General features: G+C 34.8%; 1 protein-coding gene across 1 annotated transcript; it reads right to left on the bottom strand.

Moving 5' to 3' along the window:
* Positions 1-2,795: 2,795 nt before the first annotated feature.
* On the bottom strand, positions 2,796-11,027 carry LOC140754403 (general odorant-binding protein 19d). The gene is made up of 3 exons (XM_073089409.1): positions 10,860-11,027; positions 6,823-7,064; positions 2,796-2,900 (listed from the first exon to the last, which is right to left on the bottom strand). Exons 1-3 carry the CDS (start codon positions 11,001-11,003, stop codon positions 2,867-2,869), a joined length of 420 nt encoding a protein of 139 aa, XP_072945510.1. The 5' UTR covers positions 11,004-11,027; the 3' UTR covers positions 2,796-2,866.
* Between the last annotated feature and the right edge of the window lie 10,025 nt (positions 11,028-21,052).

The following is a 21,052-nucleotide window of genomic DNA, read 5'->3' as shown; positions in this document are numbered from 1 at the left end:
GTAGAGGTCGCGTTCCGATCCGGTAGTAGTTTAAGAAAAATATTGTACCTGACAATTTGTAAGTGCCGTCGTTGGCCTATACAAAATAAATATATTTCATTTCATTTCATTTCATTTCACTGTGTTCTGGTTTGTGGTAGAGGATTCATTTATACCAGACATTTCGACTTAGTCTCTAGGGTAGTATAATTGCTGTTCTAATTTTAGTTGCTAGATCTATAGTCATTGACCATTTAACAATATGCAAATACCATGGTAAATGTAGTACTTGGACGAGCTTCTCGAGCCGCTCTTGTTATTACAGACTACAGACAGACAGATTTAATTACGTACACTGTTATTAGAACCACGCTAACAGTGCTATCTGAATGAATAATTGAGTAGCTTATCACGATATCCTCAATATTCTACGATAGCCTTAGACTCCAGTTATGTCTACGGCAGATAATGACCGTTTCTGTTAGACCAAATCATATATTTCTGTATCCTTAGTACAATGACATTACATCTATGCCTTAGTATGAGTATTTACGTTTTGACAAAAATTGCTGTTTTTGTTTCTGTTTGCGTATTTCCCATATATTTCCAATCAGTTCTGGTACAATCCGCTAGGAGCGATGATTGGAAATGTATGGGCTAGTACATAAACAAATACTAAAACAGTCATCTTCGTCAAAACGTAAAAACTCATACTAAGGGTACTGTTCAAAACTTTTGGCAGATACGTTACGGAAGATATAAATGCCGAAGGTAACAGACATGTAGGTACATCTTGGATGTACCTACTATAACACAGCCAAGTAAAATGAAATAATTATATATAAAATTGTTTTTTTTTGTGATACCTTCGTAGCTAGAACATTATCTATTCACACGAATTTATCCACATCGTTAAAAGTATTTTCTAAGGAACCAATTACAAATAGTATAGTAGTAAAAAAACAATAGTTCGCCTAGAACTACAAGATAAAACATTGACAGTCTCTGGTAGCTACAAAAATACTACTCCGGTAAACTAATTCCTCACGACAAAGAAGTATCGCAGAATAAACAACTACGACAAACAAGCAGTATATTGGAAAAAGCAAACACAGTAGTAAAGAATAGCAAATGTATGTCGGTCTATATTGTACTTGAAACGTGTTTGAGTATCGTGGGTGGTTTCCTATCAAATGGTTTGATAGTATATAAATAAGAATAATATAGGAATAAAAGAATAAAAGGTTTTGAGGCATTCCAGGAATATTTCTTGTTGTTGACGAATGTTAGCTACATTTACTACCTATATTCTATTTCTTATGTTGTAGAAGTAAACTAGTAAGGGTCCACCTGGTGGGAAGTGGCAACTGTTGGCTATGGGCATCTATAACAAATCCCAGATTGAATTACAATCCAACCTGAGGTCGATGACGTTATAACACACATCGGCCACAAGTATGTTGCTATCCCAAATGACTGAATGGAATCGCCTCGGAAAAAATACACGTATGAGTCCCTTACCATACTTTTCCGATCAGAACAAAGTAGTGCTCACCACTGTTGTCATTAGGCAGAAATAGATGTGTTGGTTATACTTTTGTCGTGATATGTTGTTAATTTTGTATTGTAAATCAATAGAAGTGTTCTGAAAAGGAACTTAAAATTTAAAATTCTTCTATGGACTGTATTGGTCGAAACCTTTTAATAAACAAAGCGACATACATCGCTGGTTTAGCCTTAAAATACATTCGAATCACGTTTACACATAATTTAATTATACATCTTAATGGCTCTAGGATAGTATTACGGCACAATTGTGGGCAATTTCTCTAATTATGGGGTTTATTATCTTTTGTAATTGCCGGCCGACATGAAAAGCGTGGATGCTGCTCTGCATATTAAAATGGATATTACGATATGGATATAATATTTTAAAGTTGATATACTTGTTATGGTTAAACTACGGTACCTCTGTCACAAATTTTGCTTTATGCTTATGTGTGTACTGATCTGTTTTAAATTTTGAAATTCTTGTTCTGCTTGGAGTTAGTTATAAATATCCAACTTGAAACCGACACTTTGAATTGGAAGAAAATATCATAAGAAACTTAATTAATACATCATTACAAATAATCGAGACACGTGCTTTTAATTTTCCATGGTTTGAAAAGTATAAGGAGATGTACGTTGATACCTACTTATTTCGAGGTGAGATGGTAATTTTTATTGATTGCAGATGATATGCCTCTAATACTGACAAACTTTGTCGAGCTATGCATAGTTAAGCTTTAAGCTATTATTTTTAATTAATAGATAAATAAAATAAATTTAGTGAACTGACAGTCTGAATGTAGAGATGAATCGCGTCGCCATAGTAAATTGTATGTCTACACCTCCTCGCAACAACTTCAGAGCGGACTATACACTTTTACTTTTCTCCAAATTGTAAATCGTTTTTTGTAGTTAGACTACTCTAGTTCTAACAGCCTCTTATTCGTCATATAAGTCAACACGTCATATTATTTATGTATTGTGGACACGAGGATCGATCTAGGACATCTAGTTACCATAACAGTATCAATATCGGTACTAAGTTACTTAAAGCGTTTAAATTGAATAATGTTACCTAATTCAAATTAAACGTTCCAATTATTCATTCATACACGAACCTTCATTTCCGTTAACTCGAACGCTTTTGAAGTGAAAATAATTAATGAAAGCGATAATTTTCATCCAATCCGCCTTCTCTGTTTGAAATAATTTCATTATTAAATTCGTCCTACCGACAATTTTGAATAAAAGTTCGGGTGGTTTCGAAATTTTATTATTTATTTTAAAAGTATGAAAGTACAAAGTGATGGATATCTTGACTGTGTTTTCCCGTTTTTCAAAATGCTGATGCCCTTAATTCTTGTGGTAAGCTGAAAAAAATTAAATTATTAGTATTTTTAGTAGTTGTGAACAAGGTTTGTTAGTGATAATAATTTTAATTACTACACTGGTCTGGGATTGCTCCTTTCATTGTTTAACCTATAATGTGCGTTTTTTAAATATAGCAGTAGCAGACGAGCTGCATTCGTGTACTACTACACATGACACTAGTACTCGTCTGCTACTCCTATATTTACACCTGATGGTAAGTGGCGCCTGCCGTCCATGGACATATGTACTAAGCAGGAAAACGTATGTAACCCCGTCAGAGCAGAACAGAATGCATAATTGAAATGCATGGTTTGAATTGCATAACATGGTTTCATACTTTATACTAGATGACCCGGTGAACTTCGTACCACCTAATTATGAGTGACTATCTGTACCTCGTGGTTTCACTCGTGTAATTTATGTATTATGTCCATAAACTACTGGTAAATATTAGGAAATGGCCACAGGAGAACAGGAAAATAAAAAATACAATTAAATAAAATTCACTCTACCTCTCTGCACTCTGTTATTTTTTTACCGACTTCAAAAAGGAGGTGGTTATCAATTCGGCCGGTATCTTTTTTTATGTATGTACACGAATTACTCCGCCGTTAGTGAACCGATTTTAATAATTCTTTTTTTATTGTGTTATTTTTTATTGTAGGTTCTAATGAAATTACAAAGTCAGTACATCATTGACTATTTAAGGGTCTGATAATGTGGCTCGGAGACAAAATATGTAACTCCTCAACCGATGGGGATATTTAAGTTGTGTTTGGAGATATTTAGTGTAAGTTCTAACGAAATTGCAAAGTCACTTCATCATTGACTATTTAAGGGTCTGATAATGTGGCTCGGAGACAAAATATGTAACTCCTCAACCGATGGGAATAATTGAGTCGTGTTTGAAGATATTTGGTGTAGGAGGTTCTAATGAAATTGCAAAGCCAGTTCATCATTGACTATTTAGTTAGGTTAGGTTGGAACATATAAGACAATATAAAACTAAGCGGGCAGGGCGCGGCAGCGCCCTGCGAGCGGGCGGTTTCAATCAATGTAAATTCAGACATTACCTTAATTCATGATCACGTTTATACAATTTTATATTGTATTAATATAAATGTTATTATGTCATCACTAAAAAGGGTAAAAAAAAAATTAACAAAAAATACAACCGACTTCTATGTCACTACATAGTAAAAAATAATTCAAATAAATGTTGGTTTAGTACATATTTCTGAAGTCGGCGCTCAATATATTTCGTTCGAATTATTTTTTACTTTGTTTTGATCTAAAAAAACAAACAGTGACTCAGATGCTTCATTATGTCTTATGATAATTTTCTTAGTGCTCCAAATTAACGGATATTAAATTAAAGTTCCATACCCGATTAAACGACCCTAAGGGTTGATTTTCCAAAAACGGTGAAAAATGTGTTCTATTATTTTGAATCAAAAAGCTAAATTCCAATTTTCATAGACTTTGCTTCAAAATCTGCCGACTTCTTAACGAAGTGTCTTCTAAAGCCAAATGCAAATTTTAACAGTCTTTGCTTCCAAATTAACGGATTTTAAAATAAAATTCCAACCCCTACTTAACCATCTTAAGGGTTGATTTTGCAAATATCGTAAAATAGATATTTAATTACTTTCTATTGAAATCCCAAATACCAATTTTCATATAGATTTGCATCAAAACTGGGGGACTTTAATACAAACTTTCAACTCTTATTTATTCACGGAAACGCGGTCGAACAGGATAAAAAGTATCCTATGTCCGTCTCCTGGTTCTAAGCTACCTCTCCACCAATTTTCAGTCAAATTGGTTCAGCCGTTGTTGAGTTATAAAATGCTTCACGAAAACGCGGTCGAACGGGATAAATAGTATCCTATGTCCTTTTCCTGCTTCTAAGCTACCTCGCGATTAATTTTCAGTGAAATCGGTTCAGCCGTTCTTGAGTTATTAAATGACTTCACGGAAACGCGGTCGAACGGGATAAAAAGTATCCTATGTCCGTTTCCTGGTTCTAATCTACCTCTTTACCAATTTTCAGCTAAATCGGTTCAACCGTTCTTGAGTTATTAAATGACTTCACGGAAACGCGGTCGAACGGGATAAAAAGTATCCTATGTCCTTTTCCTGCTTCTAAGCTACCTCGCGATTAATTTTCAGTGAAATCGGTTCAGCCGTTCTTGAGTTATTAAATATGACTTCACGGAAACGCGGTCGAACGGGATAAAAAGTATCCTATGTCCGTCTCCTGGTTCTAAGCTACCTCTCCACCAAATTTCAGCCAACTCGGTTCAGTCATTCTTGAGTTATAAATGGTGTAACTAACACGACTTTCTTTTATATATATAGATTAATGTTTACATCGTAATATTAAAGCATTAAGAGTCTACTCGCACTTGACCATTTAGAAGGACTGGTTTGATTTTATTTGTTTTTAAAACGTATGTCCAGCAGAAATAAGAATAGAATATCGTGATAGCTTTAAATAGATTCATGCAAATTGGAGTACCCCTTTCATGGACATAACATGTCAATTTCAAGCAATTAATGTCCCTACAATGGACGATTCATAAGACTAGAAATATCCTTCAAACTATGGAGCTTAGATGACTAAAATACATAGATTGGTCACTCCTAACAAGACAGTGAAATCAGTTTTGAGAATTGAAATTGTTGTCAAAATGTTATAAATGAAGTGTTGTCAAATCTCCGTTCTGAAATGTCCCTAATTTTTATTAATTTATTAATTAATGTTCTCTTAAAATGTTTTTAATTTGTCAAGAATTTAATCAATAAATGATAAAATCATCATTATGTGGCTTCGTTAATTTTAAGGCGATGAAGTATCTTTCTATTTCACTTATCAAAGCTATGATGTGAAAAACGTATCCAAGATAAAAGAATATGAAATCAAAACTGCCGGTGGCGGAGAATCTCGTCATGAGAAAACTGACCCAGATATCTTACAATCGAGAAAGGAAGGTAGAAAGTTCTTTGTTAGTGGTAAATCGCTTGAAGATCTAGATTTTTCATCAGCCCATACAAACCTCTATTTTTGACATAGCTTTTGAGTAAGAGCATTGTAATTTGGATTGTGTGGGTATTTTGTTTCTACACAACATTGCTACACGAGGCATAGATTAGTAAAGATTACTCACTCCTAACAAGAAAATGTACCCAGTTTTGAGAATTGAAATAGTTGCGTAAAAAAGTTTTGCCACGTCTCCGTGCTAAAATGTCCCTAAAATATTTGAAATTATTATTATAAATTATTTAATTATCATGTAAATTACGCAGTATTAGTTATTTATTCGTAAATTTTCTCTAAAAATGTTTTTATTTGTCAAGAATTCAATAAAAGAACTTACTATAATAAGCCATTTGCGGCTTCATTCAATTTCAAGGCGGCGATGTATCTTTACTAATCTATGACACAAGGTAGATTTGTCATTTCTTGTAATGTATTTATTATTCATCTTAGACCTACTAAGTAGTAATATTGTAAACCCATTATCGTTGTAGTTCAAGAAATAAAATTGCAATCGGTTATTTGAAGGAAACGATAAGTTCTTTACAATGAAGTCTGAAAACAAACTTTAACTTATGACAGTAGATGAATGGTGAATCCTTTTACGACGCTAATTAAAGCTCTGGGTTCAATTTTCTGCTAATTATTATTAGTGACCCATTAATGGTCTGAAAAACACTAATGACTTAACTTCTTTTTCACTGGAATGGACCTAATCTTTTTTTTGGGAATCAATTTTCAAAGTTGAGCATTTACAGAAAAGGAATATTTACAGAATGTAATAATATTTATATTCATTATAAAACCGTCCTTCAAAAGCTGTTCTACCTTAGTCAACATTAAGTCTAAATAAAAAAAAATATTTTACGAACATTACTTACTTTGGCTGTATAAGATGGAAAGGCATCTTCCTCACAGCTTCCTCAGCTATGTCTAAAGGAAAGGCAAACTCCACCATGTTTTCATTGAGACAGTCATTATAGGTAGACGCCAGTTGACACCTGTCTGACATGCCCTCAATACTGTCTAGGCAAAGTCGGGAGATACTGTTCAGCTTCCGCACCACTCGGGAGTTCTTCCCGTTGACCAGCCCAGCGAGGTGGACAAGAAGATCCCTGTTTACCTGGGTAAGTAAAATATACAAGTTAATTGTAAAGTAAGGCTTCATTTATATGCACAGATATTGAACTTGTGTCATAAATTATAGTTATTACCTTTTATACAAAATTTTGACCGGCACGGCCCATTATGATACGATATAATACGATACATACAATATATTAAAATTATATTATTTTTTCTCTTGTTCGTGTCTGAGACATTAGGTACATATCAGTAGATATAAATACAGCTTTTATTATAACTTTTACTATATTTTTATGTTCTAAAGAATAATAGCACACCATTTCATGTAAAGATGGAAGTTACGTTCGTGGCCATTTATAACCAAAAGGAAAATCTTGTGTCTTTTTTCCTTTACTTCACAATAGAAACCAAGGTGGTGGTGGTCTTCTCTATGTGCATATTCGTAGCTTCGTCCAAAATTTCGGACGTTGACTGCTCCATATTGCTTAAGGATGTCTGTTTAAGATGGCTTTCACGAAGATTGAACGATACCTATTAGTCATTTTACGGTCAACTACGTGATCAATAGGAATACCAAACACACTTTCATCTTTTGCCCCTATACCATTTAATTTAACTGTTGTTTCGTTAGATATCAAATTTGCTTTTTATCTGTGTTGATGGATAAATAATATATAACGCTTTCTACACTCACAGCCCCACATTAGGATTCCCTGTATCGTGGGTGCCATGGACACACACAGAGACAAAAACACAAACACCCAGACCCATAAACAGAACTCTAAATTCATCATTTAGAAATCTGTCTGGCCGGGGATCGAATCCGGGACGCTCTGCGCGTCAGACCGGCATGGTGACCGCTCCGCCACGCGGGTCGTCGTGAGCAATAGAACTTGAACTTAAGAAAAATATATTTATATTTTTCTTATCATAAGAGGTTTAGGGCCCTCATATTATATACCGTTTATGTCGTAATGTAAAAATATAATATTATATTGAACTCTGAATTTGGAACGAAGAATGAAAGTAACATTTGTATTAATTGAATCTCACAGAAAAAAAGTTTAAACTTGTCGTTAAACAAACGCTATGTAAAAAGGCGTAATATAGCCTGAGTGATTCTTTGACTGATAAAACGGTGTGGTCTGACTGAAGTAGCCCCAGCTCCACATGTACCATTAGGTTAAGTTCCATTGTATAAAACATTTTTTTTAAACATATTTGTTATGGAATTTCTTTCGCCGCTTCTATATAACGATACGCCTTGTGAAGTGGTGCTAGTTGTATTGACATTCAAAAAGTGCTCTGTAAAGAACCTATTTTGAATAAAAAAAATAGATTTGATTTGATTTTTTTTTACCTTTAGGGACATCAAAGTCGGTTGTTTATTGTTAAGATAATTTTCTAAACTTCCTAACGTATAAAATTTATAAGAATCCATGAGATATCAAGAATGAACTTCTATATACGAGTACAAGAGTACTTAGTAAGGAATGGAGAACCTAATTAGTCGTGATTTGTTCGTATTGTATGAGGCGACGGAAGTGGTACTAATGAGAGGGCAATTTGCCTTAAATTTCCGCTTCATTTTCCTAATACCAATACATTAATATCTTCCCTGATTACTTCATTAACGTGAGAGTTTAAGGGGACGAGCAAAGACACAGACCTGTGTTTGTTTTTGCAAAAAAATGTTCTTTGGTTGTTGACAAACCATTGTGTTAGAAATATATTCAAATTATTTAATGATGTGTTATTTTTAGGTGCCCACCTATATAGTCACTGGTTGGTACGATTGTATGAGTTAGCACAAAGGTAAAAAAACGTTCTTGACGTTGGTGTTGTACGAGTATTCTGCTCAGGAATCATAAAATGTAGTAAATTAGTCCAAGAAACAGTTTTATTCTATTATTTCAGAAGTAATTGTAAATTCAGCTTTGGATGCCTTATTACAGATGGGTGAGCTCTTTATAGATATGTGAAATCCACCAAGAGCATACTATACTAACCATTTTAGATGCACTCAATACACAGTTATATCTTTTATTAATCTCAAACAATAGTTAAATACAAACTAACTCATGGTAAGCCATTATCAAAATACTACGAGTATACTAGGCTAGTGGCGTATCAAAGCGACTATCTTCTCAGATAACTGATGCCCAGGGACGTTTTAATACAACACAATATCTAGATTTCATAGTCGAGATACCTTTAGACATGTTAATCTTCGTTTTCCAAAGTATCTTGCGTATTCCAAGCATTGACTTTGATTTAAGTTTCATTGAATGACAGTCATCGTCCACCCACAGCTGAATACAGAGCTCCTAATCAACCTTTTTACTCTGAGAGAAGACCCGTGTCCAGTATTGGGTCAATAATTGATTGACGATTAAAACTTAAATTTAGTACTCTTCATGTTCTATGCTGCTTCCTTTAGATACAACTAATAATGTAGAAAATAACGAGAAATTTCATTAGTTCCCGATTATGATTTTAATAGCTTCTTTAAAACTACTTAAAATAACGGAATTTTATTTAATTTACCATTATTTAACTTTTATTTGTGTTCTATTGTATCCGATTACGATTTTAATAGTTACTTTTATTGAGGCTAAATTAATTTAATTTATCATTATTGAACTTCTATTTGTGATCTACTTTCGTTAACAAATGACATTCCGAGCTTCTCAAATAATGTCTCGAAATACGATTTTGTTTGACTTTGAAAGTTAATAAGGCTCATTCCATTCAGGTCATATTGCAGCGAACGAATGGCGTAGTCTTGGTATTTTTCATTATTGTTTTCTGAGAAAACACTCTTTTTCAACTCTGTTCACGATCGCGCCCCGAGATAATTAACCTCTAATGATAGGTATGGACGTGATCTTAGAAATGTTTGTCATTTTTGTTAAGTGGCTGCAACTTTTTTTATTCTCTAGTTGAAGCCATCAATCTTAGGAATGAAAAGTGGTAGAACTCTCTATGGGTTGACCCCAGCGGCTCCACGCCACACCTATTTCTGCCTAATAACAGCAGTGTTAAACGCTGCTGTGTTCTGGTTTGAAGGGTGTGGTAAGGGGGAGACATATTTATCCGTGGCATTCCAGCTTAGTCCTCCGAGGTAGCGGTGCATTTGTCGGCGATCTCAGGTAGGAATCTAATCTTATTTGTCTGGACAGTAACCGTTTACCATCAGAAGGACTGTATGCTCGTCTGCTACTGTTATATTGTAAAAAAAACTTTCCTCAGAACTGAAAGCGGGCTGGAACATACTCCATTACGTTGTTTCAATGCGGGCTTACAATTTAGTGGCCCCCATTGGATTTCTATGAATACGCATTGGAGTAGCATGACAAAATAGGCTCCAGGCTCCCACCCGTTCTGGGGAGAGACCGGTGCTCAGCATTGAGACATAAAACGAGTTGCGAGTCAGTTGATTAGTGTTGTTTCCCATAAGGCTTTTGACATGATTGACGACTGTTATTGAATGGAAAATAATTTACGTTGGCGACCACGGCTCACGGGAATATTGACTGACGATATCCATACGATTGCCGACCACGATGTTGCTCAACTTTATACATATGGAAAAATGCTTTTAAATTCTTCTTTTTTTTGTAATGTGGAAAAAATAATAATTTCCTTATATAGGTGACAACCCGCGTGGCGGAGCGGTCACCGGCCAGAATAAAGAATTTCGATAATTGTTCTGGGTCGGGGTTTTTGTGTATTCGTCTTTGTGTGTGTCCACGGCACCCATGATACAGGGAATCCCAGTGGGGCTGTGAGTGTAGAAAGCGTTTATATTCTCATTTAGTGTGTATACTACCTTCCCATGGTTGATAACATCGCTCTGCTCCAGCATGCACGCCGCGAAGCATTGACCAGAGCGGGTGATAGGCGAGGAGTTGGTGAAATATGCGCGTACGTCCTTTGGTGTCGCGCGCACTTTGATGACACAGGACTGCGCCATGCGAACTAACGCGTCGAGGTGGCCTTGGACCTGTTATTCATTAAATATAAAATTTTGATACATAAATGCGTTACCCGTAAAATAATAGGCTCTTTTAAATGGAGATGTCTCAGGCTAAGTGCACGGTATTGAATTTTATTGAAGGAATAGAAAAAAATTAAGTGTCTGTCTATTACGGTTCAAGAGACAGAACCCTGTGGCAAATGCACAGACAGGTTCCAGTTTATCCTTTAGGTAAGGGACCTTAAAATCAATTCATTCAACATAGGAAATGAAAATTTTACAATATGCACAAAAAAACACAATAAAGGTAAGTAAAACAAAATTGAAGATAATGTGAAGCTCAAGATCGAAGAAATAAAGGTACTATTACGTACCTTAGGGTCCGTAAAGTCTACCATTGTTCCGGAAAACCCTGACCGAGCTGTCAATGCATATCCTGGTAACACCCACAGCAGAATCTTTAATTGTAACATTTCTCTGAAAGTAATTAAAGACACATTTATGTTATTCATTAATTCAATTAATAGTCGTTATTTTATGAATATTAGAAAATTAGCGCAGATAGACAGACACGCACAGCTCTGACTTTTTATAGTTATGTGTTCTACAGATCAATTTATTACTTGCTTCAGCGGTGAAAGAAAACATCATAAGCAAATCGGAGTTCTAAGTCTTTAAACGTGGAAGTTTACCACTCCGCACTTGGCCAGCGTGGGGGACTCTGGCATTCCTGTCAGTCTGAGAGGAGATCCGTGTCCATAAATAGTACAGAATAGTGTAGTAGTAATAAGACATTTATTTGTCGGAGGTGAAGTACGATTCCTACGTCAAAGTTATGTCGCTACATTAATTTAATATTAAACTAGAAACAAAGCAAAATACAGTACTTACGCCGTCTTTGTGTAAAGTTTCAATGGATATTGTAAGGCAGTTGCCCTTATAATAACTGCATGGTCGATTGTGTTGCGATTGTACGAACAATTGGCTTTTATTTGCTTTGTTATTTGCTTTCGTTTTTTAATTCTTGTGGCCAGGTGCACTTGATTAGTAGCGTAGTACGTTATCAAAATGTATATATAAAGTAGTTTAAATTTGTCTGTTTGTTTAGAACTCATTACAGTACATTTATATTATAGATCTTTATATAGGATTGAAATAGTAAACGAGCGAGTAATGCAACTGATAGTAGGTGGTCAGTGCTGCCCTTGGACATGTGAAACCATCAGCAGTAATAGCACCATATAGAACAGCGGTTCTCCTCAGTTAAGTCACACTGGTTTTACCACCTTTCAATCCTCATTAACTATGTTAAAACAAAAGTACGTAAAAAGAGAAAAACTAGTGGGACGAGAGACAACAACCAAAGAGATCACTTTAAATAACGATTTTATATAAAACAAAACACCCGACCATTTAAAAATGTAGCCATGTTACACCCATATTTAAGACGAATCCAACGACATGATATGTTAAGATCCGACAATTCGTTTAGGCTGCAAGGCGAGTCAGAGAATGATACATGTTATATACAAAATTCTCGTGTCACAATGTTAGTTATCGTACTCCTCCGAAACGGCTTTACCGATTGTCACCAAATTTTATATGCATATTCAGTAAGTCTGAGAATCGGCTACTATCTATTTTTCATATCGGGTTGTTCACCCTTAACATTTTTTTTTATTTATATGGCAACACCACGTTTGCCGGGTCAGCTAGCAGCTATATATATAAATACAAATGCTCGAAAAACATTACACTCTGCAGTCGAGTAAACGGCCAGGCAATACTGTGGAAAGCACTCATATTATGCAGTTGTTTTACTGCGGTTGCAACATGCCAATCGCTATAAACTTTACGATATACGACGTGCACCTTGAAATAGAATTTCCATTGCAAATGCTGTCAGGAAAATTGAATGACACAGTAGCTTTCGTTCCAATATAAAGCGAAGTAGAATTGTAGAGAAACAAATCAAGTGCTCTCCATTTAAATCGTGTTCGGAATCCAATAAAGTAAATGTAGAAACGTTCTATTCAGATATTTATAAGGTTGGTTAGCGCTCTAAACAATGTTTCTGTCCCACTGCTGGGATCTGTCCTCATAACTGGAAAGGTATTGGTAGAAGAAAATATAGGATCAGTTGGAAACCCTTGTCAGTTGTTGGCCATAGCTATGTGCCGCAGGCCATGTTTTAACAGCAGTGTTAAGGGGTGTGTTCTGGTTTGTAGAGTGTGGAAAGAGAGACATACTTTTCCGAGGCATTCCAGCTTAGTCCTCAGGGGTAGCGGCGCATCTGAGGCCGACCTCAGGTAATGTATGTAATCCTTTCTTGGGGTATTACGGACGTCCATGGGTGGCAGTAGCCACTTACCAGCAAGTGGTCTGCATGCTCGTCTCCTACTTCTATATTATAAAAAAAGTCATCATAGATACATTATGTCACATTCGTGGCAAACTCTGTGAAAAGTTTCTATTAAGTAAAACGTTAAAAGTTGAGAAGTACTGCTCTTGAATATGTTTTAGATCCAAAGTAATATTACAATATATATTGGTTGCTTTAAATATAAAATATAAAGCTATCGTTTCCCTACTGAATACACTCGGAGTTTTCCAGGAAGATCTATTATGCTTACAAAAGGCTGTTATCGAGTCTTTTAGAGGCTTCTGGTGTATTGATATGAATGATTTATTTCCATACATTCGGGTGTTCATAAAGCTTCTGTGAATTTTGGTTTTGTTATCCTCCGTTGAATTGATTTTGTTAAAAGCCTATCAAACGGATACATGCGTGGATATACTTATCACATCGTTATATTGTATTTTAGTTTGCTATTTTTTTGATTTTCTAAGCTTTCTACATACGGCTGTGCTTTGTGCTGAGTTTAGGACGGTTTGTTATCCCACGTTCCGTGGATGTTATAGGAAGAATCTAGGATATTGACAAGTGTTTGTATAATGTATTCACGCCCTTCAACAGAAACACAAGAATTTCTTAACGTTAGAAGTAAGTGTGGTAGTGGTACCTACCCGGTAGAACCATACATGAATTCGATCAATAAACCCTGTCATACGTAAACCGTTAACAAATTCGACCTCGCTTCGTTTGCCAGAACCAGGCCACTTTAAAACAAAAAAGAGTTATCTGTAAATGTTGGCAGTTCGTCGAGAGCCCTTCGATCGTCTACAAATTGTGCCCGGGGTACTGAAAACATCTTCAGGATATTGATTTCAGCTCTCTAGTGTCACTTAAAAAGGCAGTAAAGCGGAGAAATTTTAATATTCCAGCGAAAAAGTTTGAACAGCTCCTGAAGAGTTGGCGGAGTAGCTCTAAAACGATTTTCTTTTCCGATTCGAGTACTTACAAGTACTTAAATGGGATGAAATGAATTCTTTAAGCTGGGCTTTAGTGCTAATTTAGGATCCTGCTTATTTGTCGTGAATTCAGTCAACGGAAAATAGTTGACAAATCGCTTGATGGAGCGGTTCCTGTACTGGTTTAATACGTCGTGTTTCGGATTTGACTCCTGGTTAGACAGACATATGAATTAATTTGTTATAAATACAACCTGGAAAAATATCAGACAAGTTGTAGCATAATTGTATTAACAGATGTCCATGGACGGCAGTGACCACTTTTTTTTTTTTTTTTTTTTTTTTAGATCACTTGACTATCTTTTTATTTTCTGTTTGTTGTGTTTGTAGTTTGTTTGCCGGTGTTTTCAACAGTCCCTTTGTAATTTTGTCTACCTTCAAATTTCTTGTTTTAATAGGTTTTACTTATTCTTATTTCTGTTCATGTCGTGATATGAGTCACGAGTATGCTAAATTAAATATCTTTCTTGGTTCCCGGTTAAATTCTAAAAAAAACTTAAATAAGATTTTTAAGTACATAATTAACAAACATTGCCAATTACCTACGTCATATTTATGTTATTTTATATAGATCTAGTTCGGGAACGTTCTCAGAACTAATTTTTCAGTTCAGCAAACCGAGATTAGAAAGCTCAGCCATTACTTAGCATCTGGGATGTCGAGTGCTCGGTAATTACTGGAACACCTCGCAACCTACATACGGAGTTGAGTCTTTGACGAAACCTGTACTATTTTGTGACTTTACTTACCTTTGAGTACTTCATAACTACATTTTAACTTTTTTCAAATTACTTAATCCTAATGAGTTCGAGTTTATGTTCTGTTTATTTTAATAATTCGGATTTATTTACGTTTGCTCTGAATTTGAAGGTGATTTTGGAGACCTTACTTTTTACCTGTCTAGATATTTATTTTAATTGGCTTTAGCAAAAGTCCTAATTACAAACCTAGATAGGCACTTGGGCTTTTGTACAGTTCGTTAGTGTTTTTTTAAATATACATCATTCGTCAATCAATCCGAGATATTGTTAGAGTGAAGCGGGATGAGAGTATGTAATATTTTGGCTGATTACCATAATCATATTAATGATTATAGCGATTCATTTCTATATTCAGAGCGGACTAGCAATTTTACGCGGACTATAAACCTACACTATATATTTCAATAATACAACTAATAAGATATTATTTTGTATATCTAATTCAAGTATAAAGAAGTATATATATTTATGTAAGTGGAGTATGTAATAAACATTATTTATGAAGCGAGTTATATAAGATCTATTATGTAAACATGAACGCGACGTCAACTCGTCGAATGTCAACAAGATTGACGGAAGATAATTTGTTTACGGCAAAGTCGGAACTTTTCAATTTGGGTCGGTATTTGTATAATTTACCGCCCCGCACTTCTGAAGTTTAGCGCGCGTGTTGATTTATGAATGAGCTTGACATTTCTGGTGTTTTGTGGTTATTGTTCAAATTGGCAAGGGCGTTACCTGTCACGCGCTAAGTGGCGATGCACACGACGCGTTGCGGCGGCGGCGCGGCGGGGAAGCATTGTCGCACAGGCGTTTTATATACAAATATTCGTAGCCCCATAATAGAAAATGTCACACGGTGCGATTCGACGCCGCGCCGCACGCACACCAGACTTACAACCCGCAAGACTAGGCGGCTCTAAGCTCGCACGCATGTCTCGCTCGCATGCGTGAATGAACTAGATTCAGTCCCTTCGCGATCTGCGTATACACGGACGCATGGCAGGAGTGCTAGGAAATGTATCTATAAAATGACCTATCATTATCCTAATACAAGTGTGATATGAATAAGACTCCTAAATTGTTTTGAAAGTCACAAATATGGATTACGCTACGCACTTTACAGGATACCAAAAGAAAACAAGTTCGATAAATATTCTTTGCGCTTTTAACTTTTTTTCTTTATTTATTTCAGGGTTTCAGTACTGGTTGTTTTTATCTTATAAGTTGATTTTATCTTATAATATAGTAAACATTTTATGGCTGAAAACATAAGACATTTGTAATGTGAAAAATATGTGTTTTGGATACTTAAATTATTTCGTTAAGTTGTTCCATCAGTGTATTCATACATCGATCTGCCTTTGGATGTGCATTGCTGAACATAATCTTCTTCTATATTTTTTCACTCAGTTAAAAGCAAGTGTCAATCATTATATTGTACGGTAGCGATAAAAGACTATTGCATAATTATTTTTTTCACTTCTATAGTACAGGTGTTACTAATTACAATACTTGGCTACTTAATTCTTTTTTGACAACTACAGTAAAACAGACATATATCATAGGTAAAATGTAAAAACTTTAATAACAGCTTATTGACAAAACGACGCATCTGTATATCGAACATTCCACGAATGTAGGATTGACGCGAGGTATTGTTTACCACTGGTTGGAATTTTTCAATTTGTGTTGGTATTTCTATAATTTGCCGCTTCTCACTTCTGGAGCGAAGCGCGTTGGTATATAAATTAGGTCTGACGCTTTTGGTATTTTGTTACAATAAAAGGATAGGGGGGAATATATTAAAAGAGAATTGACGCTTTTTACACATATTATGTAACTAGAATCTAACTTCGAAGGAGAACTCTTTATCTGTATCCGTGGCCAAACTTAGTTAGGAATATAATTTTATATGGTGTAACAAATGTCGGTAGAAGCCACTTAGCAACAGGGGGACTGCAACTATACTTACTTCAAATAAAAAAAAACTAGGATTTCACGTGGGGGTCTAATGAAAACATCAGAAACATAAAAAAATCATGTAGACAGTCAGTCGACTGAGATCAAACCTGGAACTTTGCGTGTCAGACCGATATGTTGATTGCGAAAAGGTGGACATCCATAGCAAAAAAGAAACAAGGGATACATGTTTTTTTTTATTTATTCGACCAAAACTGATAAGATTGTTGATAATGTATGAATTTTAATCTTAAAGTGTAAAAAGGAAGTTTACCTACAATTCCTTCTCCAAATATTAAAATTCGTGGAACACATCGGCGTACGTAATGACCTGTAATTAATTTTATATCCCGTAAAGCTGACGGTTAAAATTCTTTAAAAGTTCCGCCGTAAAATGCCATCGCCTTTCAAAGTTTTCAATATTCATTGTTTACACACTTTGTAACAGGATTTTTATGGGTCTCCCGGAATTACCATTTTATCAGGTAGCCCGGGAAAGTTGGGTGCATACTAATGTTTTTTAATTATGAAAAACTTATAATCTTCTTTTATTATTCAATCTCATAAAAAGAGTAAGATTATTTTTCATGTTATTTATCTTTGTGTTTAGTATACAGTCTTGTAAATTATTATTGACTTGGCGGTTTTTTTTTTTTTATAATATAGGAGTAGCAGACGTGCATGCAGTTCACTTGATGGCAAGTGGCTTCTGCCGGCCATGGACACCTGTAACCAACACCAGAAATGACCAGATATTCCTACCTGAGGCCGGCCAAAGATGTGTCGCTGCTCCTGAGGACTAAACTGGAATGCCTCAGAAAAGTATATCTCCCTTACCACAATATTGATAACAGCCTAAAGAGTAAAATTTTTATTAAAGTATTAATTGTCTCTCCATGTCCAGTCTATTGATATATAGTTGAATGTTTGGTCTAAGTAGTGTTAAAACGGAAATCAGTGTGTATAAGTAGTTCTTCAAGTGATAACGATTATGTAACTGTTGTGAATAAATGTTCGGGAGTGACATAAATTTTATTTGCTTATAGTTTAATTACGGATGCAACTTGGGTTGACAGCGCTTAAAGCGTCATCACACTAAACGCTGTTTCAACGCTGCTTTTATTATATTCTTAGTTAACCAAATTTACTAACGTTATCAAGTTCTACAAGAGGAGTAAGGTACCAGATGTGATTACTGATACCCATGGACATTTGTAATCCAATCCAGATAAGACTAAATTCCTATCTGAGGTCGGCTACACATGCGCTACTACCCCTGAGGACTACTCGTAAGCTGGAATGCTTAGGTAATATTTGGTTAAACTCCGGTACTAAAAGTATATTTGTACTGTTACGGTTCGACAATTTGCTCCTTAAATTTAATAAGAGAAATCAAACTTTCCTTGAAATACGAACCTACAGCAGCGCTACACTGCTACGAGAAAATATGGCGTAGCAGCTCTACAACTTTCTACAACAAGTTCTACAACCTTTGACATTTTTATGAAAGCGCCTTAAGTATTTCGAGACGTTTTAAAGACGCTAACTTAAATTAAACTTGGCTTGCGACAAAGCCCTTAGAATTACTTGGAAATTGTTATATTTGTATTGAGTTCGTGTCGCTGTTTCGTAAGGCGTTAATTGTTTAAAACAAATTATTGCTTCTCTTTTTACCCGACTGCTGATGGTAACACTTTTGCATATGTGTGTATTAGTGTATGTGTGTATATCTTTGCGTCATAGTTTCGCACGTATGACAGCCTAAAAAGCTCGAAGATTTTAACAGATGAGGTGTCGTTAGATTCGTCTAAATCGTAGGGGTGGTATGGCCTATATTTTTAAGGACCCAGGGTTTTGTATGTATAGTAATTCGATTGTACGTTGCTTAGTCAGATATATCCATTATCATTTACCCTTATTTCAGTAAACAATTGAAACATGCGAAAAAATACCATCCCTTTTGTCAAAACATTTTTTCAAAAAACAATAGTCGTTTTTTTTAAAAACCTTTAGTATTTTTAAGAAACCTAAAACTAAATATTAAGTAAGGGGCTTTTAATAGAACGATATGAAGAATATTAAAAAACGTATCTTTTCAACATAATTTATGTTTTTAAGATTCCATTGTGGAATGCTCAATAATTCTCCTGTTGCCAAATCCGTACCGCCTGAAAATGATTTATGAAGATTTTTTATTTATAGCGAAGTCTGAGTAGTTCAAGATTTATAAAATATAATACGATTTATGAGATGTAAGAAGATATACTATAGTGTGTGTAATAAAACTTAATGAACAAAGACAATAATTATAATTTTGTAAGATACAAAGAAATAAGTTTTAAGGAGTAGGTAATTTACATAACGTAATATAAAAAAAACTTAAACGAAAAAAATATGTGCTCTGAAATTAAATTCTCAGCTTCAGCTCTACTCATTATAAAAGAAATAATTAATGATGATAAAAAAGATGGAATATGTGTTACGGAAAACATCTGGGTTATCAGGTCGTATTTGCAGATTTTCATAAACGAAAGAGTTGCGGCGCAGTGGTGTAATGAAGTATCAATGATGGTAGTGGTAGCTTAATACATTACAAATCAGCAGTGGTTTATATCTACGACCGTAAACCGAAAAATCCCTTTCTTTACGACTTAATCTTTATATTACGTAAGCTTAGATGAGTAAAATACATAGATTGATCACTCCTAACAAGAAAGTGTAACCAGTTTTGAGAATTGAAATTGTTGCGTAAATAAAGTGTTGTCACATCTCCGTTCTGAAATGTCCCTAAAATGTTTCAAATACTAACTTATTTATTACGTTAATTATGTAGTATTATTTATTTATTCGATTACGTAAACAATAAATGATAAAATAAATCATACTTTTGTTGCTTCATTCAATTTCAAGGCGGTGAAGTATCTTTCTATTTTACTTATCAAATACAACATTAAACAAAAGTAAAGACAAACGGAACCGTTCTAGAAACTTCGTTATTAAATCTTCCGACTTTCTAACCGTTCTAAGGCAAAGTACAATGCACCTACGGAGACCATAGATCCGCCAAAATGAAGACAAACGTTCAAAGTTCTGACGCGTCCCGTAAATAAAATTGCTAATAATGAACAACCGATAGGAAGAAATGGATTTTCTATCTTACGGTCTTCTTAATAAGGACTTAAAATTCTATTGCCACGTTTTGTACTTTTATGGGATTAGAATGTTGTGGAGTTTACCGATAATTAATCTTAACTTAACTTGGTATAAAGACTGTGAGGCGTAATTTCGTTTTATTGCCTAAAATCGCAAACAAATAAGTTTATGTAACATAATTTTAACACTAACACTGGCTGTCATTTAACTTACAAATAAACTTTCAATTCCTAAATATAGATTATGTAAGGTGGGTAAATCTTTCATGGGTAACTTTATTCGCTACTACAATAAAATACCCGATCATATCTTGAATCTCATAGAAAAAAGTTTAAACTTGTCGTTAATCAAACGCTATGTAAAAAAGTGCACTATAAACTAAGTGAATATTTGAGTGATAAAACGGTGTGGTCTGAGTAGCTTCAGCTCCACATGTACCATTAAGTTAAGTTCGGCATTGTATAAAAAAAATATATTTTAAAAAAAGATACGTGTTATTGTGTTTTTTTTGCCGCTTCTTTTGCATAACAAAACACCTTGTGAAGTGGTGATAGTTATATTGTCATTCAAAAAGTGGTCTGTAAAGAACCTATTTAGATTTTATTTTCATTTGATTAATTTAGTAATCAGGCTAGAAACAAATCTATGAAGAATTTCACGTAACATTTTAGCTTATCAGTGTGATCAATAAAATCATTGGAACCGCTTGTGCCTAAAATGTATGTTATTTTGTATTTTAGGGCAAATTACGCCACTGAGTGTCAATGTTATGATGGATTGTAATCTCCGCCAAAGGCT

Source organism: Epargyreus clarus, unplaced genomic scaffold (genome assembly GCF_041222505.1).
Source record: "Epargyreus clarus isolate Ecla_fem2 unplaced genomic scaffold, WU_Ecla_fem_2.2 ptg000029l, whole genome shotgun sequence".
NCBI classification, from domain to species: Eukaryota; Metazoa; Arthropoda; class Insecta; order Lepidoptera; family Hesperiidae; genus Epargyreus; species Epargyreus clarus.
The sequence above is the reverse complement of the archived record's forward strand: the minus strand, read 5'-3'. Positions and strand labels throughout refer to the sequence as shown.